Consider the following 26629-nt stretch of genomic DNA (forward strand, 5'->3'; position numbering starts at 1 on the left):
CATGATTTATGCATGTTGCAATATGCATACAGATTATGATGGTTTCGATCTAACTTTGATGCGAACCTCATGTATGCATATTGTGTAGAATTTAGTTGTGTAGAATTTAGTTATTGTCGCCCATTTACAGGACCTTTGCGAATGCAGTAAGTTCTTGAACCGTTTGTTTCAAACGTGCTTCAGGGCTTTGTGTTCAAATTTCATGAAAATATACTTTCATCAAAATGGACCTTTTTTGAAGCGATTTAAAAAGGCCAGGGAGGAAACAAATTGAAAAGTCTCTGAATGTAACTGTAAGAAAATATGACCCTGAATACATGAAATTTTGATTCATCATGACTGGCAGAGATGTAAAATCATAAGCAATGAGTCGAATATTGAAGGTATTCAGCATTCAAGTTATGTTGTCATGGTTGTATACATTTGGAGGAGGGTCAAAGGCCAGGCTACTGAAAGTTATACGCACTAATATGCCCATTATCATCTTTGAGTCGAGACAAGTAGTCATGTCACTTTCTCAAAATTTTGGTAGGTGGGCCTCGAAAAATATTTGAGAGTCTAAGTGGTCTTCGAGTAAAAAAAGGTTGAGAAGCGCTGATTAACACAACAGCTATGGTGTCTGCATTGCCACTGAAAACCGTTGCTGGATGACTTTATGTCTCAATCGATATCACATTCTCTTTCAAAGAGGAAAACATACAATTTTCTCTTTAATGCTACCAAATAAAAAAATAATAATAATACAGGTGAACTTGCGCTTGTTGTAAAAAAATTCCATGAATAATTCCAAGTTTTGATCCCAAGTTGTAGCTTTTTCATACCAGATTATCAAGACAATGTTATGTCCCTCTTCTAAATGGAACAGATTTATTGGGTCCCAAAAGATTTGGCTTTGGTTATCTGTAGTAACTAATACATGTATAATTCCGTTTCATAATGATAATGATAATAATGATGATGATAATAATAATGATAATAATATTAACTACTAATCATTTTTGTCTCACCTGCATAGCAGAGTGAGATTATACATGTAGGCGCCGCTTTTCCGACGACAGCGGCGGCGTCAACACCGAATCTTAACCGAAGGCTAAGTTTTTGAAATGACAGCATAACTTAGAAAGTATATGGACCTAGTTCATGAAACTTGGCCATAAGGTTAATCAAGTATTACTGAACGTCCTGCCTCAGTTTCAGGTCACATGACCAAGGTCAAAGGTCATTTATGGGTCAATGAACTTGGACCATGTTGGGGGAATCAACATCAAAATCTTAACCTAAGGTTAAGTTTTTGAAATGTCATCATAACTTAGAAAATATATGGACCTAGTTCATGAAACTTGGACACAAGTTAATCAAGTATTACTGAACATCCTGCCTGAGTCTTGAGTCACATGACCAAGGTCAAAGGTCATTTAGGGTCAATGAACTTTGGCCAAATTGAGGGTATCTGTTGAATTACCATCATAACTTTGAAAGTTTATGGATCTGACTCATGAAACTTGGACATAAGAGTGATCAAGTATCACTGAACACCCTGTGCGAATTTCAGGTCACATGACAAAGGTCAATGGACTTTGGCCATGTTGGGGGTATCTGTTGAATTACCATAACTTTGATAGTTTATGGATCTGATTCATGAAACTTGGACATAAGAGTAATCAAGTATCACTTAACATCCTGTGCGAGTTTCAGGTCACATGATCAAGGTCAAAGGTCATTTAAGGTCAATGAACTTTGGCCAAGTTGGGGGTATTTGTTGAATTACCATCATAACTGAGAGTTTATTGGTCTAGTTCTACAACTTGGACATAAGAGTAATCAAGTATTACTGAACATCCTGTGCGAATTTCAGGTCACATGACAAAGGTCAATGAACTTTGGCCATGTTGGGGGTATCTGTTGAATTACCATAACTTTGATACTTTATGGATCTGATTCATGAAACTTGGACATAAGAGTAATAAAGTATCACTTAACATCCTGTGCGAGTTTCAGGTCACATGATCAAGGTCAAAGGTCATTTAAAGTCAACGAACTTTGGCCAAGTTGGGGGTATTTTTTGAATTACCATTATAACTTTGAAAGTTTATTAGTCTAGCTCGTACAACTTGGACATAAGAGTAATCAAGTATCACTGACAAGTCTTAGGTCACATGATCAAGGTCAAATGTCATTTATTGTCAATGAACATAGTATTGTATAATTATATGAATGGTGTTTTTTGTGAATAATTATTGTATAGGAGTTTTCAAAGTCAGCACTGCTGCTATATTGAATTGCGTGATGCAGGTGAGACTGCCAGAGGCGCTCCACTGGTTATACTCAAGGATTTATTTCATGACATGTTTGATCTTGAGTACTATTTTATTTGATTCTTTTGCACAGTTTTACTTTTCTTTTACAGTTTCAGTTGTTCAACTAATGCTTGATGAGAGTCTTATTTTTTTTCAATGCTAATGTTTTGCTTATGTTTTTAAGTTCAGAAACAGGACTTGATAGATTGGTACATTGTGTTGTACATGTGTTAGGCAATTGTTAGACTCTTTGTTTTATAAGTCTCTTAGGTTTGTTTTACACATCTGAGGCCCATTTCATAACGAGTTGCAACTGTTGTCACTTTGCGATTATGGCAACTACCATGGCAACAGGGCTCAGCAGCCAATCAAAATCAAGGATACCATGGTAGTTGCCATAATGGCAAAGTTACAACAGTTGCAACTCCTTATGAAACGGGCCCCTAGTCATCAGTTTTGTTATTCTTTGGCTAAGAAACGGGTCCAGATCAATAACAAGATGAGCCAAAAGGATAGATATAAACAATTATTCTCCAACATTTTAATTCTTGATGTCCTGTTGTTTAAAGAGTCAATGGATATCAAAATAGCTTCTGTGAATGGGACAAGGAAGGATCTAATATAATATTAATGTATTCAATTTTAATGATTTCTTTTCAGAGGCATCACCCAAAAAAATAATTTGGAGCCTTGTTATCATAATATCCAAAGGAAATGTATTCAGTCTATTATCTCGTTTTTTTTTCTTCTCATTTGAGCTTTTTCCATTTTTCTTTTTATTACCTTTCCCTGATTTCAAAAATCTTTTCAAAGTCCCTTAGTATTTCTTTCTGAAGAGAAATAGATTGATAGCCCAAGATTTCCCTGATTTGCAGAATACTTCAAAATGGTTATGCTACACCCAGACCAAGATAGACAAAGACTATCAGGGCCTGATGAGATTGATGTCTAATCCCTGACATAAAAAATAAACTTTAGCAGCTGAGGCAACAATATTTATTTATACTGCATAGATAACGTGGTGGCACGAACCCTATATCAACGCTATAACTAAAAGGTTCATTGCTAAAGTTATTGGCCCATATTCTGAAGTCAGGTTTAACTTAAACTCAGGTTTAAAGCTGTGGTTTATGTATGGATAGCCAATTGTTACATAAATGACTAACAGTAGAGATATCATATTTCATTTCATTTGGATCTCAAATCATTCATAATTGTCTAGGAAGTATAAATAGATGATTGGCTTCACCATTGAAGAATCAGGAAAGAGCACAGTAAATATAAGAAACATACAACGTAATACAAAATTTGACGCTTTTGGCTTCCCAAAATATTAGCACAGAGTTAGACCATGGTTTAAGTTAAACCTGACTTCAGAATATGGGCCATTGTAAGCAGCTACAGTACCCAATCTCTAACGAAGTCCTGATTGATTCAGACTGATTCATCATGTGCTTTGAAAAAATATCAGGCTGTTGAGGGTATACATGTAACACCAAGATGATAGTAGACTTGATGATAAATAATAATAATAAGCATTTATATAGCACCATCATCTAGAAATAATTCATTCCGAGGCGCATACCCCAGAATTGATGACTCATCCAGACAGATTCATCATGTGCTCAGACTGTTGATGGTATAACACCAATATAGGTATAGACTTGATGCCTAGTGTCATCTATCAATCCAACGTCACCTGTCTGATACTCTGACATTCCCTGTAAGATATGCTATGTAACTCCGCATAAATGATATCCCCTTCATTTTGGTGGCACTGTAAGAACAAAAAGCAGGAAAAGAAACTACATTCAGTCGTGACAGAAATCACATTTAATGTTTTTAAGTACTTAGTTAACCAGAATAAAATTGGTAAATTAACAGGTGACATTTGTTTTCAGCAATTTCAGTTCAGAAATCACAACATGTTAAATAAAACTTGACCCTTAGAAATGGGTATTAAGTGACCAATCATGTGTAAAACCACTGGGATTTGCATTCATGCGAATGAATGCAATCCGTTGGCACATTCTTTGCGGCAAGCTGCCTGTGGAAGTGACCATAGCGTTTTGCACGAACCATGATAGATGAAATGTAACCATTTGAAATCATCAAATAAAGTGATTGAATATTGCATAAAGTCTTTCACAAATAATTTCACTGAATTTCTTTAAATTCAGTTTTATACCAACAACCCTGTAGCTACCATATCATCTTAACATCTATTAAAAGGACGAGCATTATAGGTCCAAACAGGTGTTTGCAAGTTATTGAAAGGATGTTGCTTTTACTCTGTATAACTTCTTTTCATTAGTGTATCTATTGTATAGTGAAATGACAGGTCCCTAACATACTCTGATTTAAAGCCTGGTGCATCCCTATGACCATAATAAGAGTAAACTGAGAGAATTTAAACAAGCAATTCATTTCAAACATGTCAGAAGACAAATAAATGCTTTTCTAAACCATGGGTTTAACCAACCTAAATATGGCATACTTTTTCTTCAGCCTAAAAAATTGGGACCCGTTTCATAAAGAGTTAACTACAACTGTTGTAACTTTGCCATTATGGAAACTACCATGGTAACCTTGATTTTGATTGGCTGCTGAGCCCTGTTGCCATGGTAGTTGCCATAATGACAAAGTTACAACAGTTGTAACTCTTTAAAGGAGAATGAAACTCTTGGAGCAAGTTAGCTTTTGTGAAAGCAGAAAAATCAAAGAATAAGATCAACAAAAGTTTGAGTAAAATGGGACTAGCAATAGAAGAGTTATGAGCATTTGAATGTCGAGATCACTAATGCTATGGAGATCCTCCCATTGGCAACGCAACCAAGATCTATGATATCACAGATGAACAACTCTCCCCTTTTGGACACTGAAAATATACCCCAAAACATCTCTTTTTGCTCTTTCTAATCATATGACAAACTATTCATCAATGATATAATGTTGTGAAACCTCTGTACTTGTCCTCTCATAAAGAGAACACCTCACCTTGTGATAGATTCTATAAAAGTGAGAATATAAGTGAAATAAGTACTAAAGCAATGAGGGAGTTGTACGTGTGTGACATCACAGATCTTGGTCGCATTGCCAATGGGAGGATCTACATGGCATTAGTGATCTCAATATTCAAATGCTCATAACTTTCTTATTATTCATTCAATCTTCCTCAAACTTTCAACAATATGTTTCTTTGATTTTTCTCTTTGATATGGATTCAGCTGGTTTCAAGGGTTTCATTCTCCTTTAAGAATCGGGCCCTAGGAGGCTGTTTCATGAATGTGGTTAGTAAAGTTGTGTCTCAGTGGATAAATCTCCAGACTTTAAAACCACAGAGAACAGGGTTCAACTACGAAAACAGCACTTGTATCCTTTGAAAATGTGTTTATCTATGTTTTCCACTCTTGACCCAGGTGTAGTAAATGAGTAAATAGTGGTAGGAAGAAATTCCTTGAATGCTCAAACACCAATCAGGGTAGCCCATGAAGCACTTAGAAGCATTGTTAAAATCCAAGAAAAAATTTGTGTATTAGCCTTACAATTCAAGTTACACAAAGGCTTGCAAAAGACTGGAATGTTACAAGCTACATGTACATGTATGTGGGTTTCTCAATGGTCATCACATCAAATCTAAGTTAAATAATGAAGAAAATGAATAATAGGAACCTTTCTTACAAGCGTACTGGTAGCACTTCATGTTTAGTTGCTTATAACGCCAATGAATAATTCCATAGGTTGGTGGACATGAGCTCAATGTGTCTTTGTACATATAGCCCATCTGAACCGTAACGTGAGTAACCACTTTATCTGCACCCCTAGTAAAATCCATGTGTTCTTTATTTTTTGAATTATATACAAATTTGTCTCCCTAATATATTTCTTTGAAATGGATATAATCAACTTTCATAAAAGCCTTGCATGAGGACACTTTTCACTTATGTCCACTTTTCATTTTATGCATGTCCAAATCATGTAACATGAGTAACCGACACATTTCAAAGATTTGCCAGGAGCATAATGAAATTTCCCAAGTTTTGTTTTTATACAAAGGATAGTCAGACTGCGTACTATGTTGTGATAAAGAGATGTTTAGTTCCTATCAATAATAATGGAGTTACAGCTCCAAGTATGAGTCAAGGTGTCTCCAAATGTAACGTGAGTAACCGTGGAATAGCCCCAATGAATAATTGTACAGATAGGTTTATAAAACACCATCATGTACATGTAGGTAGAATATGTGGTGAATCTACAAAGATTGCCAATATAAAGGAATATGCTTTACCTCACTAGGAATGGCTGTGGCAAACAGGTACTTGTCTTGGTGTTTAGGGTATCCCGGATTGATAAAAGCGATGTAACAAGCTTTCTTGGTGATATGCTGTCTGCCTTTGTGATAATCAACTGACAAAAATATAATGATAGAATAAATGAGGAAAATAATAACTGGTAACTTATGTGGTGTTGTAAATCCAAACACCTTGGCAAAATTCCCAGAAGAGGTTTGAACCAGGAGAGGGTACAAAACAACAGACTATGCAGTTTTCATAATACATATAATTGAGCTAAATTCGGTGCATACAGTGCCCTTGGCAAAATGCATGGCTTATTCTAGGACTTTTCTCAGTGTACATACACAATGAATCAAGTCCAAGTATGTCTATAAAATCTGCATATTTCATTGATATTTACCCTCCCCCCCCCCCCTCCTGGTCTTTTGAGAAAATGGGCCCTTATGAATACAGTACATAATGTTTTGAAAGTAAAAAAGGAAACGAGCTCAAGTTTCCATCTCTTTTTATAGATCTATAGATGTCCAATTTTTGGAATGCTACTTTCATCAGATTGCTGATATAGTGTTAATGTCGCAACAAAGAGTGGACAGCATCCAAGAAAAAAACTGTAACAAATGGGCCTTTTTTCATGGGCAGGTGCAGAAAGCAAATAGAGTATTAAAAACATCAAAAATGCAAAAAAAAAAAGCTGAAGCACAGAAACCAAAACAAAAAAGTACTGTATTTGCACCAACTGTTGGACCTACTAAAATCCTTTACGCAGACCTCAACAAAAAAGCCTGATACAATGTCCAACTTCGAAATGGAATCCCTTACCCCGCATCTCAACCCAAACCTAAATGCCCAATAACACTTGTGTGAAAATGGGAATATCCTAGTTTAGGGTATATCATTGTAGTGTGTACATGTGCCTCTGTATTCTCAAATCTCAATGTATTTCAAATGCTGAATAAATGATAATAAACACACCTTTCTGATTTCTTATTAAAAAAAAAAGCTTATTCTTTATTTTGATGCTCCTAAAATGTACAACATTCTTCTTTCTACCATTATACCTAACAAATTACTTCTATTCTCATTTTACATACATCGCGATAAAACTTACAGAATAGGGTCGAGAGAAGTCTTCCAGCATTTCAATTGCAGTAAAATCCAACGGTTTAAAACCTGCACGGATGTCAACCAATAGAAACAGCATCTGCAAGCTAAAAGAAATGATATTGTAAGTTATTGCAACACAGTACAATCTGTGGATAAGACTCAACATGCATTTTGGCAAGCAGGCATGTGAACTAGCTGGGGGGGGGGGGCTTTCTAAAATCCAACTGATGCACAACTTAATGTAGTACTGGTAACCCTTTCTTTAATGCCATTTCAACAAAATGGCAGTGAACTTTCTACAATTCTACTAAAATATAATAAGAAAATTTGCATTCAAATGCTTGGTAACAGAGAATATTTTATACAGAAATGATCAGATTTCTGAGTCAGAATTAACACGAAAAAAGGGTCAACCTTCATATGGTGTACATACTAGGCATCATTATGGAACAAAACCCACGTGTCATGTGTTTTAACCAAGTCTCTTGGTTAAACCAGTCATTAATCAAATCTATCTGCAGGTTTGACCATGTCCAACTGCCATCTGAGGCTGACAAATGAACTGATTTCTTGCATTTTCTATTGATTGCAAATCATTTGTGCTATAAGGTCACTGTTTTTTCATCCGGTACATGAGCGAGCAAAAGTGGTTGAGGTGATTGATTTATACCAGGTGGGTGTTTCATAAAGCTGTTTGTTAAGTTATGCAGGACTTAACACATGACTGGAACATGTTCTGAGGTCATAACTCAGTTATATAGGGATATCACATAGCACAAGAAAGGATAACCAGTCGTGCGTAACGTCATTCGTATCTTATAGATGTACGAACAGCTTTACGAAACACCCACCTGGGGGCCATTTCATAAAGCTGATACTTGATTACCCATCCACATTTTATTAACTATACATGTACCTATACACTTTGAAAGTTATGACAGCAATCTAATAATTGCCTCTAAAATAGCCAAAGTTCAATGACCTTAAATGACCTTTGACTTTGGTCATGTGACCTGAAACTCGCAAGAGATGTTCAGTGATACTTTATTACTCTTATGTCCAAGTTTTATGAACTAGACCAATACACTTACAGAGTTATGATGGTACAGTGTAATTCAACAAATACCCCCAACTTGGCCAAAGTTAATTGACTTAAATGACCTTTGACCTTGATCATGTGACCTGAAGCTCGCACAGGATGTTCAGTGATACTTGATTAAACTTATGTCCAAGTTTCATGAACTAGGTCCATAAACTGTCAAAGTTATGCTGTCATATCAAAAACTTAACCTTCGGTTAATATTTGGTGTTGACGCCGCCATCTGAAAAGCGGCGCTTATACATGTAGTCTCACTCTGATATGCAGGTGAGACAAAAAATGAAGAAAGGATCACCAGTCATTTGTAAAGTCGCTCATAGAGCAGGTAACAGCTGCTCCAGCCAATACTGGAAGGTCACTCACAACATTATGTGTCGCGTTAAAATAACACAAGTCAGTAATAATCTTTTAATAATTAAATGATATGAAATCATTGTATCAGCAAAGAGAGATCTACATGTACTGTATTCAGTAAGTAACGAAATAAAGGAATCTAGAAATCAAGAATGCTGAAAATCTACCTATACAGATATATGTAAGCACATAAGACACAGATATTATGATCAAAAGCATGTCCACCAAGAAAAATCATGCTTATTACTTGGCAATAACTCATTTTCAATCTCAATCCTAATTTGGCATATTGTTTCATAAATAATTGTATGATATGTGTGGAGTTTAACCCCCCCCCCCCCAGATCTCGGCAGTTGCTCGTGCGATCGCAATGAAAATTGGCATGCATGTCACCCATGACGTAAGCTCCACAATGAAATTGTCAATTGTACCTAAATTATTCAAATTTATTTTTAATTAATTATGCTTATTAATGCATAAAATCATAATATAGCCCCAAAACGGCTAATTGAGAAAAATACCTATATTTCAATGGTTTTCCTTGTTCCCCCCATCCTCTTTTTTTTTTAATAGTTTGTTGGCTACTTGTAAACAAATGAGATTAGAATAAGTACTACATGTAGCATTATTATAACACCATCATGATTATTAAATCATATTCAGTTGATGGCCTACTTTTTTCTGGTCCTCAAGTATCCTTGAGCTGTAACGGCAAAGTTTTGAGGTTGCCTGACCCCATAGCCTGGTAAATCAACCAGGCCGAATGCTTTACCAGCTTGGTAGAATAACAGGAGCTTGGTGTGTCCCTTTATTAAGAACAAAGTAAAATAAAAGACATTAAAGGAATGGTCCGGGATGAAGTATGTATAGTTCAATAAATATAGTAGAATTCACTGAGCAAAATGCCGAAAATTTCATCAAAATCGGATAACAAATAACAAAGTTATAGAAGTTTAAAGTTTAGCAATATTTTGTGAAAACAGTCGTCATGAATATTCATTAGGTGGGCTGATGATGTCACATCCCCACTTGTTCTTTTGTATTTCATCATATGAAATTAGGTTTATTCAAATTTTTTCCTCCAACAACTAGAATAATTGGATTGACAACTGATTTAGTGCATTATATATTTATTGCTGCAACTTATTTCATTATAAGGGAGACATACATGTATTATTCACACAAGTATGAAATAATGAAAAAAATATGATTTTATGTAATAACATAAGAAAACGGAAAGTGGAGATGTGACATCATCAGCCCACCTAATGAATATTCATGACGACTGTTTTCACAAAATATTGCTAAACTTTAAATTTCAATAACTTTATTATTTGTTAGAAAGTCAAAAAGGGGCCTAAGCTTTCGATCCTAGCAGAATCTTCGTCGGAGGCAAAATGACAAACATATAAAGTGGAACAACCATAATATAGACCACAAACAAGCTACAGCAACACTAGAAACAAGGAGACAAAAGGGGCATTAGTGAGTAGAGAAGACCAATCAGGTTAGTGAAGGGGATGAAAGAAAAGGAGTAAGCAGACACAAAGGGAAGTTAGTGTAAGTAAGGCCAGTAAAAGACCTCAAGCCAAGAGGGATTAAAATAATGAGGCAGGCAACATCAAACAGGATCTGGAACAAAACAGTGATAATGGGATGAAAAACAAGAGAATTAGTGAGAGGTGGGTCAAACAGGTTACAAAGAAAGGCTTAATAAACTGGTGCATAAGAGTGGGGGGAAAAAAGAAAAAGAATGGGGAACAACTGATAATGTGCAAAAGACATATAAGTATATATGATAAAGCATTAAACAAACTAAGAGAAGAAGGTAAGTGTAAATATGTATCTATAAGTGATATGTATATAAATATATCCAAAAAAGAAATGTATATGAAAAAATATATAAATACACATATGGTGTAACTGATATTGTAATCCGCTAGGTGTGACGGGAAAAAACATAAGACTATATAGTAGGGAAAAAAAAAAAAAAAAAAAAAAAAAAAAACCTGTATATGTGAAAAAGAGGAAGCAAATTGCCTAAAAAGGTAAAAGCAAATATAGAAGAGAGGGGGTGTATTATGAAGAAACCATAGTATACATGTAAATAAGCAAATGTGGTAAATCTAAAAGAGGTGAGTGGAGAAAAAACAAATATATATATATATATATATAATAATTATTATATCGCCTGAATAAGGAAGGAAAAATTGGAGCTGAGCTTGTATGAGATATGGGAGGAAAGTAGAGTAAGAAACTATAATGTAACTATTCAAAAGAGCTGAGGGGAAAAATTATATGTATATATAAATTGAAAGTGGATAGGAAAGAAAAATCAGTCGTTCCCCTCTTGGATGTTCAGGCCATGAGGTTGGGTGGTGCGAAGTCGTCTCATCCAGAGCTTCTCCCTGCTAGTACGGACTGAGTCAGGACGGGTACCTAAAGATTCGATGCCCTGTAGCATCATGTCAGTGATGGAGTGGTTGGGGAGGTTAAAATGGCGGCCAACTGGAGTGTCCAGCTTTGCTGTGTTGACGGTGGATCTGTGCCCGTAGAATCGTTTCTTGAGTGTGGTCTTGGTTTCCCCTATGTATTGTACCCTACAAACTCTGCAAGTGATGAGATATACAACATTAGTGGTAGTGCATGTGATGTTGCCCTTGATTTGGTGAGACAGGCTGGTAGAGTTGCTGGTGAAAGTATCGCCCTCGTGAAGGTGTATTTCACATATGATGCACCTGTTGCTGGTGCATTTGAAGGTGCCATGCTGTATGGGAGAAGAATGGTTAGTGAGGGAGGGCACTTCAGCACGAACAATGAGGTCCCTGAGATTCGGTGGGCGTTGGTACATGTATGCTAGAAGGGGAGTATCGGGAACGGCCTGTTGGAGACGATCAGAAGTGTGTAAAATGTGGTGGTTATCAAACAGGATTTTGCGGAGAGGGGGTAGATTGGGATGGAAGGTGGTCACAAGCGGTATTCTGTCGGTGGTCTCCTTGTCACTTTTTGGTTTGAGAACTTCAGATCTGGGGAGAGAACGAACTTTGTTAATTGCCAGTTGGACTGCCCTGGCCCCGTGGCCCCTGGCACAGAGATGTTTCTGCAAATTCCTGGCATGGAAGGAAAAATCAGGGTCCTCGGAGCAGATACGGCAAAGTCTGAGGGCTTGACTGTAAGCGATGCCGGTTTTGCAGTGACGGGGGTGGCAGCTGGATGAGTGTACTGTAGGTACTGGTGGGTATCTGTGGGTTTAGAGTATAGGGTAGTGGTGATACCATTAGACTTTTTCTGGACTGTAACATCAAGGAAGTGGGTTTCCTGTTGGGAGAAATCAGAAGTGAATTTGATGGTCCTGTGGAAGGAATTGATGTGGTCAATGAATGTATGGAGGCTGTCTTCATCCCTGGTCAAGATGAAGAAAATGTCGTCTATGTAACGCCACCAAATCCATGGGCGACAGGGGGCTGAATCTAACATCTGCTGTTCCAGCTTCGTCATGAAGAGACAGGCGAATGAAGGAGCCATCCGTGTGCCCATTGCTGTACCGAATATCTGTAGGTAGTGCTTGCCCATGAATGTGAAGTTGTTTTTTGTTAGTACATGAGACATCAGAGATTTGATATCGGATATGGGGGGACTGGAATGGCCACTGGCGGCCAAGGCTTCACATGATGCTTGAATACCTTCGTCGTGGGGAATGCTGGTGTACAGTGAAGAAACATCGAAAGTGCCGATGATCGCAGTCTCGGGTATCTGGTCCTTGATGTCATTTAGTTTCCTGAGAAAGTCTGGAGTGTCGTGGATGTAAGAGGGTGCACGTGAGACAAGGGGCTTAATGTGGTAATCAACAAAAAGGGAGATGTTCTCTGTTGAGGAACCATTTCCTGAGAGGATGGGTCGACCGGGGTTGCCAGGTTTGTGGATCTTCGGGAGGAGATAGAAGCGGGCAGGTTTAGCGTTAGTAGGGGAGAGAAATTTGTGGGCCTTCTCAGAGAGATGCTCGTGTTCTTTCATGTCATTCAGTGTCGATTGGATCTGTAGGGAGAAATTACAAGTAGGGTCAGAATCGAGGAGTGCATAGTGAGATCGATTATTGAGATGTTTCATGGCTTCATCGATGTACTGCTGGCGGTCCATAACAACGACGGCTGATCCTTTGTCTGCAGGCTTGATGATGATGTCGGACCTGTTTTTGAGTGATGAGAGAGCCTGGCGTTCTTCTCGAGGAAGGTTGTCATGTGCTCTGGTGTCGAGGGTTATTATTTGTTATCCGATTTTGATGAAATTTTCTGCATTTTGCTCAGTGAATTCTACTCTATGTATTAAGATATAAATATTTTTAGCCCGGACCATCCCTTTAACAAGAAAACAGTCAAAATGATAGTACAGATATGTGTGTGTTTACTTGGCCATTGTCTGTGCTCCATGGAAAGTAGGCCTACATGTAAAAATAGAAGGAAGTTACAATCCCGTAGAGTAAATGAATCACTTTTTTTCAGTCACATATAAATTCAGATACCTTTGAAAAAGAGTGAGAGTGAAAGGAAGTGGTATGAGATAGAGAGTGAGATCAAGAGAGAAAGAGAACAAGAGCAAGAGAGAGGGAGAATAAAAACAAATTCCTGGAATAACTGGTTTCTGACCCATTCAATAAACATTTCCTTATGTTGTATATTAATTTAAGAAAATCCAATCACTTTCAAATGTAAATGAGTGCTAGTATAAAATTAAAAAAAACTCTCTTATCCAAGGCATGGACATGATTTGATAAATCAGATAAACATTGGAAAAATTAATTTTCACAAAGATGCATGAAGATACAAGGCCGCATTATCCTTTTTTTTTAAAGAAATACATCATGCAACTTTCACCATTTCAAAGTTATATCTTACATGTATACTGCTTAAGGCAATATATTACAAAATATTCATTTCGATCAAACTACAATCTGGTAGTTTCAGTTAATATTTCAGAAAAAATATAAACGTGGACCCCAGTGCAAGGGTCAACTATTCTTAAAGGAGAATGAAACTCTTGGAGCAAGTTAGCTTTTGTGAAAGCAGAAAAATCAAAGAATAAGATCAACAAAACTTTGAGTAAAATAGGACTAGCAATAAAAGAGTTATGAGCATTTGAATGTCGAGATCACTAATGCTATGGAGATCCTCCCATTGGCAATGCGACCAAGATCTGTGATGTCACACACGTACAACTCTCCCATTTGGACACTGAAAATATACCCCAAAACATCTCTTTTTGCTCATTCTAATCATATGACAAACGATTCATCAATGATATAATGTTGTGAAACCTCTGTACTTGTCATCTCATAAAGAGAACACCTCACCTTGTGATAGACTCTATAAAAGTGAGAATATAAGTGAAATAAGTACTAAAGTAATGAGGGAGTTGTACGTGTGTGATATCACAGATCTTGGTCGCATTGCCGTTGGGAGGATCTACATGGCACTAGTGATCTTAATATTTGAATGCTCATAACTTTCTTATTATTCATTCAATCTTCCTCAAACTTTCAACAATATGTTTCTTTGATTTTTCTCTTTGATATGGATTCAGCTGGTTTCAAGGGTTTCATTCTCCTTTAACATCAGTTACCAAATCAGAAAAGGCTTGAAGAAGACTAGCTTACTGGAGTTTTGGATGTCCTTACTGTAAGACCTGGTACATTCGAGAACAGAGCCTTTATCAGAGAAGACTTGCCAACGTTGCTATGACCTATCATTGCAATCTGAAGAAATATGAGACAAATTATGACAGTGATGCACCAAGTGTTTGTAAAGGGCAAATAGGTAATAATTCAAATTGAATTCCTTTTTTTTTCAAAATGTTTTACATTCATAGACTAGTTTTGTTTGAACTTTACCAATATTAAAAACATCACCTTGCTTCCCTGATTTTGATTTCAGTATGGGTAGGATTCCCCTTTAAAACTAATTTATAAAAAAAAATGTGTGAAAACATCAAATTTCATTTATGATAAAGACGCAAAGATCATATCAACCATAAAATTTTTGATGCAATTCATGTACACGCATGCAATGAAAGAAACTGTCAATTTCTGCAGGGTCTGACATTGTGTATTTTTCTTATAATTTTCAGTAATTCTCTGCCAATTCTATGCCATACATGTATGAATGATGTACCTTTTATGTTGTAAATTTCATCAGTAATGTTTATTCTTCTTTATTGCATTCATTTTCAGATTCTAGACAAACACCCTCAAGAAAAGTATTGAAAATCACAACAGCATACTGTCACTTTGTATTTGAGTGGCCTACATGTACATCCTAGGAATGAAAGATTGCTCAACATACACATGCAGTGAGTTGGATGGGGTAATAATTAACCTTTAGCAGGGGGTAAACAGAGATATATGTACATGTATGATGTATGTACATACATGCATACCAGCACCAAGTTTCTATTTTAAAAGAGCTAATTTTTATAACAAATTTTTCTCATTTGAAAAGAAAAAAACTGAATGAGGGCCAGAGAGTCTTTGACGAAATGCCAAACATGGAAAGTGGGAAAAAGTAATTCACATCTCATAATGAGTAAGCCTCTTTACATGCACTTTTAACCCTAAAAGGACGGGGGGCCTTCATGCCCCCCCTCGACGCTTCGCGCGATATTTCCGAAACGAAAAAAGATTACACCACAAAATTGTAGGACTTTTTTCTTTGAAATCTCGCGCAACTTTTGAGACCAAATTCGCGACATACGGGTATAGCATCACGACGCCACGTGACTTTTTGAGACGTCATGCCGAAAATGGCTCATTTTTATACTTTGTGTACAAAGTCTAGGGAAATGAAATTCATAAAAGGTTGAATATTTTTCATTGTAATTGGTCTGCTTAATTAATTAAGGGTTTAAAAAAAACAATGAAAAACAAGATGAAAATACAAAGAAATACATAAGAAATAAAAAAAAACTTTTGCAATTTTTCATTGTGGAAACCTATAAATTAGATTAAAAAGATGACATTGAAAAAGTGAAATTGGGTGTTAAATATGCAAGTAATATTTTTTCATAAATAAATTTGCATACTTTATAAAAATAAAAAAAATCATTTTTAGAATTTTTCTTTTGTACTGGCTTGTAGTTTATGTGGAAAAGAATGTGCATGCCTAATTTTGGCGCGATTGCGCAAACGGCGGCCGAGATCAGAAGGAGGGGGCCATCATGGCCCCCCCCCCCCATATCCTCAATACATCTCAAATAGCCCAGTCCTTTTAAGGTTAAATGAGCAACTTCTATAAAGGTATTTAGAAAAGAAAATAATAAAAGAAGTGTACATCTCAAGATTTTTACTTGCCTCTGGGATATTGTAATCTGGAGCTTGTTCTGGATAGAAGGCACCCTTTGCAAATGCCACTTTGTGATTCCTCCCATTTTCAAAGAGCTTTCCAGCCTCTTCTACTTCCATCTCGGTTGGTCTAAATATTATGTCTTTGTCCTGCAAATTTAAATGAAAGTCAAATACAAAGCTTTCATTAAAAGTGTCACTGAGATTGAAAATTCCTCCCTTTAAATATTCTTGTGGCTAATCAAGGTTCCAAGGCATTCGCTCCTGTGACAACTGCTCCACTATAAATTCCACACACTAATCAGCGGTGGATCTACAGGAAGGGGGGGGTTTAGGGGTTTAACCCTATCTAGGCCTCAACGATTCGCGCAATATTTTCGCCGCGCAAATTTTTTTGAACGCGCCGCTCGCTGACTTTTTACTTTCAAGTCTTGCGCATCTTTTGAGACCAAATTTGTGACAACCGGGTACGCGGTTTCGAAATTATGCAACATTTTGTAAGTGCATGTCAGACCAAAAATTGCTAAAAAACGTGATTTCGTGTACAAAGTCAATGCAAATTGGGTTTTCAACCCATAATCATAATTGTATGATTATTTTTAGTTTTGCTGATCTAAATGGATTTATTTTATGCTGTTTATGATCTCAAAAGAGTCCCCGACAAAGTTCATTGAAAAAAAAAAAAAAAAAGTTAAAAAAACAAAGAAATACATAAGAAATTGCAAAAAAACAATATAATACATAAGAAATTGTTCTGATATCGCAATTTTTTTCATGCTCATTTGCTGAGAACACCACAAAGAGTTTCTACAACAAAACTTGGAACATTCGGAGCTTTATTTAGGGAATTAGAGGAAAAAGTATGATTTTGCATACTAATTACGCATAAATTAGCATAATTAATAAATAACGATTTGCGTGAAATAAATTGATACAGAATTTTGTAGATTATGTTCCAGGCAAGCTGCGTGCCAATTTTTGGCACGATCGCGCGATCGACGGCCGAGATCTGAAGGGGGGCCTGGGAGGCCCCCCCCCCCCCCGGCCATATGATCTCCAAAAATACCCCGGCCTACATGTAGATAGGGTTAAACTCCCCCCCCCCCATTTTGGCTGCCAAGTAAAGAAAATGCCAATCCCAAATTACCTTCATTTATAGTGAACATTTGTTTTTGCTTGTCAAATTTCATGATATAAAAACGACCTTCATTTTGGAGTAAAGACTTTTTTTTTTTGCTTGTCAAATATCTCGGTCAAAACCCCTCTTTGGAAAAAAAAGCTAGATCCGCCACTGCTAATCGAATGACTAACTTCAACCCTAGATCTAACACTATACCCTACCCTAAACATAAACCCTATTGCAACACTAACCCTACATCTTGGATGAAATCAAGCCTGCAGCACTTGAAGCAGGAGCAATTGTGTGACCCTAATCACAGCATGGTATATTCAGTGTCAATATCAAACACTCGATAAGAATATTCAAATGCATGGGACTATGATGAATAAAGAAAAAGAACAAACTATGGCTCACTGAATGTGTAGTACTTTTACATTCTGGGTCATAAAGATGGATTTTAAACCCAACAAATTAAGCCACCTGATTTCTGCAGATGAGGTTGAATTATTGGAGTTTTCCCATATTCGGGCAGCTCAGGATTGTTGGATCTGTAAAGATAGGTTATACTCAAAACAGTGCATTTAGAAATGCCTGTATCAACCCCTGAATAAATATTTGTATTGCTATCATCATCATCATCATCATTACTTGTTATTATCATTATTATTTATCATTATAAATAGCCTTAAAAACGGACATACTAAAGCTTTTCGACATGAACTCATCAGAGTAAAATAGCATGAATGACTAGAACGCTATCAAGAATGTTCTATTATATATTGTTTTGCTCTAGCGTTCGAGTCATTCATGCGATTTCACTCCAATGAGTGCATGTCCAAAAGCTTCAGTTTGTCCTTTTTAAGGCTAGTTTATGATTTTGAGGTACCAAACACTTAATTCATACTATCAAGATCCCTCATCAGATAACAACAGATACCCTACAACGCTACGGTTTTTGTTGAAAATTTACTGATACTTTGTAAACATTCCTAACAACTCGTGGATGGATAGGGAGATAAAAAAAATAGTCACAAATATATCAGTTCAGGCATCAATATACATGTACATGTACCTCAAAGATTGGATGCTGAAGATATCTATTGGCTGCAAGTAGAGGATTATTGGCCTCCTTCTTTAGTGAGTTATGATGACCACCAGAGACAGACATTCCCATAGCTCTCAGCTGCAGGTGGGTGCTCATTAGACCAACAACTCTTCTTTGTCTTTTTAACAGTTCTTCAGAGAAAAGAAGGATACACCTTTGGCAAACTAGCATATTTCCTTCACTTTAGTCTACATCTGTCAGTACATGTATTTTCAATGCTTAGTGGTGCCATTCCCAATAATTCAACTTCACTCCAATCGACCTGAAATAGGATATCAAGTTAATACGGTGTGAAAAATATTATATGCAGATAATGCACAGCTGTGAATTTATTAATGACAATTCGGTGCACTCAAGGGTATACCATACTTACTGTATAATGTATGACAAGAATAAGTCATTTGTGAAAAGTGCTTTTATTGTCCTTACTGTTTCTGTTGAGATAACTCCTGTAGGAACTCAGCAAAGCAGCTTACTGCCGCATTGGCACCAAGCTGGTATATAACCACCTGGTACTTAATACATGTACGTCTAGCAAAATCAGTTATAGTGACTGGCCGTCGGTAATAGACAGGATTACTCTCAGGGCTTATTTGGTTAAAGTGGAAATAATGACTGGCTGAATGAATGGCTGGGATTTGAACTCACAACCTTACAGTCATGAGACTCTCTAACCAGTAGACCGCATGTGAATACCTGAGATTCAAATTCCATGATATGTTACTTTACACTTTCTGGTCATTTTTACTGTTATGTTGCTTGTACTAAACTACTATGCTTTCATATTACTTTTCTATTTTCGCAGCATTGATATGTCTGTAAAGACAAAAGGGCCATTCTCCAAAAAGGGGCACCAAAGGAAATTTTTGTGTCTCCAACCTTCTCTAGGCTATAAACCATAATTTAATTCATCAGGAAACCAATTTTTTTACTTTTATTTATACTACAGAATATGTTGAGTAAAATTAAAATCAATTGAGGTCACACCACCTCATGAAAAATTCATATACGACAGCACAAAATATATATATGCTCATTTTACCCATGTCTCCAGCGAACTGTGTGATTATATTTCATGCTCCCGCTCTTTACCGTAATATCAGAACTTTATGTTTTGTCCACTAATTTATAGTGCCTTCGGTGCCTAAATAAAAAAGCATATTGCTTAGCGGAAAAACTTTTGTATATTTTTTCCTGCGGTCTTAACGAAGGTGTCTCCAAATCGGGATAAGATACGTTACTTTTTGTATGACGCCCTAAATAGAACAAAGACAATAATGCAATGATCTGTATTTCGGTGTATTTCGGTGTAGTGAATGAAGTCCATTTCAAGACTATATAAATACAAATAGTGTACCGTATACTGAATCTCTATAATAATGAATATATTTAGACACAAAGTTTTCAACTGTGTATGTTACGATAAGGTAAAATAAGATACGTTACTGAGACTTTGCTCTATTACAGAAAAATAACTTGGTTAACAAAGTTATAATGTATTTTGTTTTAAAGCACTCTACATTGCTTGGGAGTTACGAAAGAAAAGGTTGTTATTTTGTGAAAACACAAGGTTGACCCTAAAGGCCGTCAAATACGTTACCGCATTGCGCGTTGATAGACACAACGCGCTATTCACGCGCATTCTCTAATTTTGCACACGCTTTTAGCACTTCTCCACCCTTCAAAGCATGGCGGACACGTTGAGCGTTACGTGCTGAGAGTCTGAGGGAGATGTAAGGCTTCTCGCCGTTTGTTATTCATCCCAGCTACGTGGTTGGTAAGAATTTTCATTTTTTTAATATTGACAGAATATAGTTCATTTATCTGTTTGAGTACTATGATACATTTGAGAGTTATTTGAAGTTGATGGAACAGGTATAGGCTTAAGACATCTAACACGTATGCATGCGATTGTTTAGTGTGTGTGATAGCTCGCATGAACATTAGAATGTTACCAGATAGGCACGGTAACGTATCTTACCCGACTGGTAACATATCTTATTAGATATTAATGTCATGTTTTTACGTACACGACGACTAAATATTTTATATTTATTTGTTATTAATTATTAAATAATGTACATATAAAACTCCCATGCTGATATTTTTCCTCTCTGTCTGTCTCTCGTTTATTTCAGAGAAAAAAAAGACATGGGTAAAACGCTTGCTGAGATCCAGAAGGCCTACAGAGAGAGAAAGAAAAAGAGTGACCCCATGTTTCTAGCGAAGGAGCGGAGAAGACGAATCAATTATCGCGTTCCTGTTTCTGACCAAAAGACGTCGGCTCTGAAAAAAATCCGGAAGAAGAATCGAATGTACCAACGCAAATTCAGACAGAGGAAAAGGGATAATGAAAACCCGCCGGGAAATGGGACATCTCCGTCTTCCAAAACCGCCGTTCTTGCCAAAAGACGAAATTCGTGTTCATCGACATCGCCACTGCTAGTTCAGTTTTCCTTTCCTCAAAAAAACAGCACGAAAGAGGTCAAAAGCTCTGAGAAGTGCCAACAACAAGATCAAAGAGCTCGAAACCAAAAACAAAAGGCTAAATAAAGAAGAGAAAAAAGTACAAAAGCGAATCCAGAGGCTTGATAAGAAGCGCAAGAGATCATCTCCTCGTCGTTTGTCAGCAGATATGATCCCCAAAAGTAAGACGTCGGCTGAACTACAAGAAGCAGGTTTCGATCTGCAGGATTTGCCGCCATCAGTGCATAAGAAGTTGCTTTTTGCCAATGTCCTGACACATCATTTATCAGTGAAGCAAAAACATGGTTCTGCCCAACAGAACAGAGTTTGAGGGTTACTATATCCGGTAAAGTTATCAAGAAATACAAATGTGCTAGACTTATGAACCGGCAAACTGGAATCGACCGAAGAGCCCATGTCAAGACTTGGTATCTGCGATCAAGACAGATATCTGAGCTTCAGAAAAGGATCATCTCTTTCTATGAAAGAGACGACGTAAGTCGCTGCATGCCAGGGAAGCGAGATGCAACCAAGGCTGGATCTCAGAAGCTTCAGAATCGGGTGCTAACTGATTACCACCAAAATACGCATGCAAAGTTTTGTTCCGACAATCCCGATGTTCAAGTTTCACTTTCAAAGTTTTGTATGTTCAGACCGTCACATGTTAAACTTACATCTCTTCTTTCCAGAGCAACGTGTCTGTGCACAAGCCATCAGAACATGGCTTTTAAACTCAAGGCCTTGAGTAATTTGGGTATAGATATTTCGTTGAATCCTGAGACAGCTGCCAAGATTGTCAACGCTGATGAAATGAAACACCTTCTCTCCCAAGTAGATACTGAAGAGGTAGATTTTGAGGCATGGATAAAGGTTGAAGTCAACGGAATGAAGAAAATGAGAATCGACAACGTAAAGAAAAGCCTTGCTGATTTCATCACACTAATGCAAAATGAATACATCTCATTTCTTGAGCACGTTGGCAGGGTGCGAGCCCAATACAAGGCCATTTTCGAGCTAAAGGATAGGTTGCCACAAAGCGAAGCAATAGTCCAAATGGATTTTGCCGAGAAATTTGTGTGTCAGAGTGCCCAAGAGAAACAGAGCGCATACTGGAATTCAACGAGCACAACACTACATCCAACTGTGACATACTACAGAGATGAAGATGGGAAACTGCAACACAAAAGCATTGTTTTTGTTTCGGAGCTTGGTGATCACAATTCGAAGGCGGTGATGGCTCAACAAACTTGTCCCAATCCTCAAGACGCACATTCCTGATTTGCGAAAGATCCACTACTGGACTGATAGTCCATCCTCACAGTATCGGAATCGGTTCATCTTCAGTACTCTCTGCCAACACAACAACTTATTTGGTGTAAAAGCGAGCTGGGACTACTTTGAGTGTGGTCATGGCAAAAGTGTTTGCGATGGCACTGGCGGGACAGCAAAGAGACAAGCTTCTGATGCTGTGAAGCAAGGCAAGGCTGTCATACAAGATGTTACTGATTTCTTTGCGTGGGCATCTTCTCATGAGAAAGAAATCACGTACGTTATGTACTCAAAGGAGGACTACGACAGAGCGACGGAGCAGCTTTATTCCATTTATTACCAACATATTCCTGGAACAATGAAAATCCATTCTGTGCATCCAATAAGTCAAACAAAGATGCTTGTGAGACACACTTCCTGCTACTGCGAGAACTGCGTAAAGGGACAAGATAGGTGTGACGGATGGATGAATCGAACACTAAAGCCTAAACGAGCAAATCCCAGTGATGCTGCAGTCGTAAAAGCCGTTGTGAAGGCCGTGGAGACAGTTGAGGCCGTGAAGACCGTTGAAGCCGCGGAGACAGTTGAGGCCGTGAAGACCGTTGAAGCCGCGGAGACAGTTGAGGCCGTGAAGACTGTTGAAGCCGCGGAGTCAGTTGAGGCTGTGAAGACCGTTGAAGCCGCGGAGACAGTTGAGGCTGTAGAGATTAATCATACACCAGTTTTACCAGCTGTTGATGAGTATGTGGCTGCCGTATACTCGGTTCAGTGGTACTTGGGAAAAGTCTTAGAAGTGGATCTCAAAGACCGTGATGCCAAGATAACATTCATGACTCGCATGACATCAAAGAAGGTCTCAACCCTCATGACCTTTAAGTGGCCAGATCCGGCAGATAAAATCTGGATTCCATTCGATGATATACTCACAACAGCTCAGCCAACAGGGCTTGGAAAGTCAGAGAGAAAATCTGAGTTAACCATCGAACAGTTCACACTAATCGAAGATTTGGCCAAAAAATATAAAGAAGCACAAATTAAAAGGATCTATATTAGAATTTGAAGGTGACAAATATTTGGACAGCATTACTTGTATTTATGCACATATCCTCCCATTTTTTGAACAATTTACGAAGAAAAGGAATCATTTCCCTGTGATGCAAGAATGATGAAAATGGCATATTTTAATAAAAAGGAAAATAATGACATTATTATTTTTTTTTCGGAAAACATTTCTTTTTTTTATGAGCAAGTTAATGATGTAATTCCCTTACAATTTTTCTCCACATTTAATTTACAGAAATCCTTTAAAAAAATCAATTTCAAATATGATACAGTAAAGTTTTCCTTTTCATCTAACCCCAAATTAACACAAAATGAATGAGAGATGCTATTTGTTCTGACATATCTTAAAGGGGTATGGTTGCCTCTATGCTGGCAAAAACAATCCAAAATGTCATTTAAACGTGACAAATTATGAGGGGATGACATTAACAACTTGCTCATTAGAATGTTTTCTAAAAATGTGAAATTTTGAAATATAATATTTTTCTTACTTGTTGTCGGTTGTTATCCGGTTTGTATTTTCCTTCCTTCTTAAATCATGCTAATCATTTTTTTACCCGGATTTTCGCTTTAATACTTGCCACATTATGTACAAGCGGCAACATAATGTTAATTGTCAACTGATACGTGGAAGGAGAATATTTCGATTCCGTAGTCTAGTTGTTTTGTCTTGGCTCTCTCTCTGAATGTTCAAACTAGCACATCAATGATGTGGAGCTCATCCGGCATCTCGCAACAAAATTTAACACAATTTTAATTTCAGCCCAGTTGACACTGTAGTGAATTATATTGGTGACATAGATTGAGGCTATAGAATTGAAATTGATGAAGAAATGACATAGAAGCATTTTTTGTGATCTATGAATAAATTTCATATAAGTTAAGCATAAATAATTTTCTCGTCAAAATTTCTTAACTCTGTGTAGAACCTTGGTGAACCTCATGTAGCTCTCAGATGGAACAAAAATAATCAAAATCAATCAACAAAACAATAAGTATTTTTTGTGAGCTTTGAAAATATATGAATAAATTAGCATATTAATAATGAGTTTCAAAATTCTGTGTTGAAATTTTGTATCACTACCTCGAGCCATCATATAAAGCAAACAAAATTGAAATTGATCAACAAATGAAGAAAAAACATTTTTTGTGATTTATGAATAAATGTTGCATAAATTAGCATAAATAATTTTCTAGACAAAATTTTGTGTACAAGTTTGGTGAACCTCAATGCAGCTCTACCAGATTGAAGTAAAAAATCAAAATCGGTCAACAAATAAAGAAGAGGCATTTTCTGTGATTTATGAATAAATTTCGCATAAATTAGCATAGACAATTTTCTACTGAAAATTTCCAAATTCTGTGTAGAAGTTTGGTGAACCTCATGAAGTTCTACCAGATAGAAGCAAAAAATTCAAAATCGGTCCACAAATAAAGAAGAAGCATTTTTTGTGAATTTTGAAAAAAGCGCATAAATTCGCATATTTAATTAATTTCAAAATTCTGTGAAGAAGTTTTGAATCCCCCACCTAGTGCTATCACATAAAGCAAACAGAATTGAAATGGCGAAGAAGAAGCATTTTGAAATTGTGGACGGACGACAGATGACGGACGCCACGCCACGGCGTAAGCTCATCTGGCCCTTCGGGCCGGATGAGCTAAAAATATGAAAAAAAAGAATCCGTCAATATAGTGTAAGCTTTAATGTACCAAAATATTTGAGTGGATGATGAATCAGATGTGCTACAAAGACATTTTAATTACTTGAGAGTTGTGTCTGCTACGTTACCACCATTATCTACCGTATAGCTCCTTGGCTCTTTTTAAATTTTAAAAACAAATTTTATCACAAAACATGTGGAAATACATTAATTTATACAAATCTTTTTATAACTATTCAGCGTGATTAATTGTTAAGGATGAGATCTTTTATACAATTTAAGAAGGTTCTTTTTTTTTAGGAGCAGAGCCGAAACACCAAGTATAGCCCAAGTGAAATAACGTTGTACTTATAAGCAGGGTTGCTTATCAACAGTCAAATACGTTACCCTACGTTGCAGTTATATATTTGTCTAAACACTCGGATGTAATCAAATTTATCATGTTTTTCCAAACTGCAAGATGTTACATATTTCATTAAAAGTTAACAAAGCTACATAATAGACTGTACACATTAGAAATCAAAAGCTTTGGTCATATATTTGAAACAGTATTATAATTATGTCTTGGGTTAATTTTGTCTGTGTTTGTTTATCGATGCATAATTTTATTTACTGAACTATGTCAAGGTGATTATCCTAAATAATCATTATGTTCGAGGTGGATATAACATTTTGATGTAAGACAAAATGCAAGAGTGAGTTTACGCATGTTACTATTATAAGTCACAGTAACAACATTTTTTAAGTATAGATGTCTGTAAGATACGTTACCATATTGACATATTACAGTTATTTATTGGCTTTGCACTCGCAGGTAATAAATTTGATGATCTTTGTTCCATCTTAATAATGTTAGATATCTTATCAATGAGTTTATAGAAGGAAATGGACTACATTGCGCACTTTAAATCAAAAGTTTAGGTCATACATTTCAAACAGAACATAATTATGTTATTGCATAAATGTTGTTTATATACACGTACGTATGCTATAGATGAATACATGACTTTGCATTACTGAGCAGTGTTTAATCGCGATTATAAATATGTTCAAAGGTCGACGCTATTGTATTTCCGTTGTTTACATGTGGATCGAGGGGTCTACGCGGCATCAGTTAGGTAAGAAACCTTTTTTTTATACATTTTTATCTAACATTTATTAAAACCTTCCTATGCATTAGGTGTAGGAAGGTGTAAAAATCAATAAAATTCATAGACTTTACATGATTTTGGTCTTAAAAGATGGATTTCCTAGGGAAATCCATCTTTGTTTTGGTCCGTCTCTTATGCGTCTATGGGAAGAGTGTCAAGACGTCAATGATGAAGAAGTATATGTCAGGATTTTAAAGTCATCATCATTGCGTCCTCAAGACTAGGTCTAACGTAAGTAAACATAAAGTTCGGAATTAATCAATTCTAAGTTAACCATGACATTAGTCAGCCGCAGGCATCAGTCTCTGGCAGGCAT

The 26629-nt window shown here is 36.6% G+C and overlaps 2 protein-coding genes across 2 annotated transcripts; one reads left to right on the forward strand and one right to left on the reverse strand.

Annotated features, from left to right (window-relative positions):
• Positions 1–2810: 2810 nt before the first annotated feature.
• LOC129277631 (GTP-binding protein 8-like) lies at positions 2811–18968 on the reverse strand. Its single transcript, XM_054913784.2, has 7 exons — positions 18672–18968; positions 16489–16629; positions 14800–14898; positions 9825–9955; positions 7701–7800; positions 6586–6704; positions 2811–4074 (listed from the first exon to the last, which is right to left on the reverse strand). Exons 1-7 carry the CDS (start codon positions 18873–18875, stop codon positions 3993–3995), a joined length of 876 nt encoding a protein of 291 aa, XP_054769759.2. The 5' UTR covers positions 18876–18968; the 3' UTR covers positions 2811–3992.
• A 448-nt stretch (positions 18969–19416) lies between these two features.
• LOC135156865 (uncharacterized) lies at positions 19417–24921 on the forward strand. Its single transcript, XM_064110617.1, has 2 exons — positions 19417–20481; positions 20843–24921. The coding sequence occupies exon 2, from the start codon at positions 22723–22725 to the stop codon at positions 23497–23499; it is 777 nt and encodes a 258-aa protein (XP_063966687.1). The 5' UTR covers positions 19417–20481; positions 20843–22722; the 3' UTR covers positions 23500–24921.
• Positions 24922–26629: the final 1708 nt, after the last annotated feature.

Source organism: Lytechinus pictus, chromosome 15, assembly GCF_037042905.1.
Source record: "Lytechinus pictus isolate F3 Inbred chromosome 15, Lp3.0, whole genome shotgun sequence".
Lineage (NCBI taxonomy): Eukaryota > Metazoa > Echinodermata > Echinoidea > Temnopleuroida > Toxopneustidae > Lytechinus > Lytechinus pictus.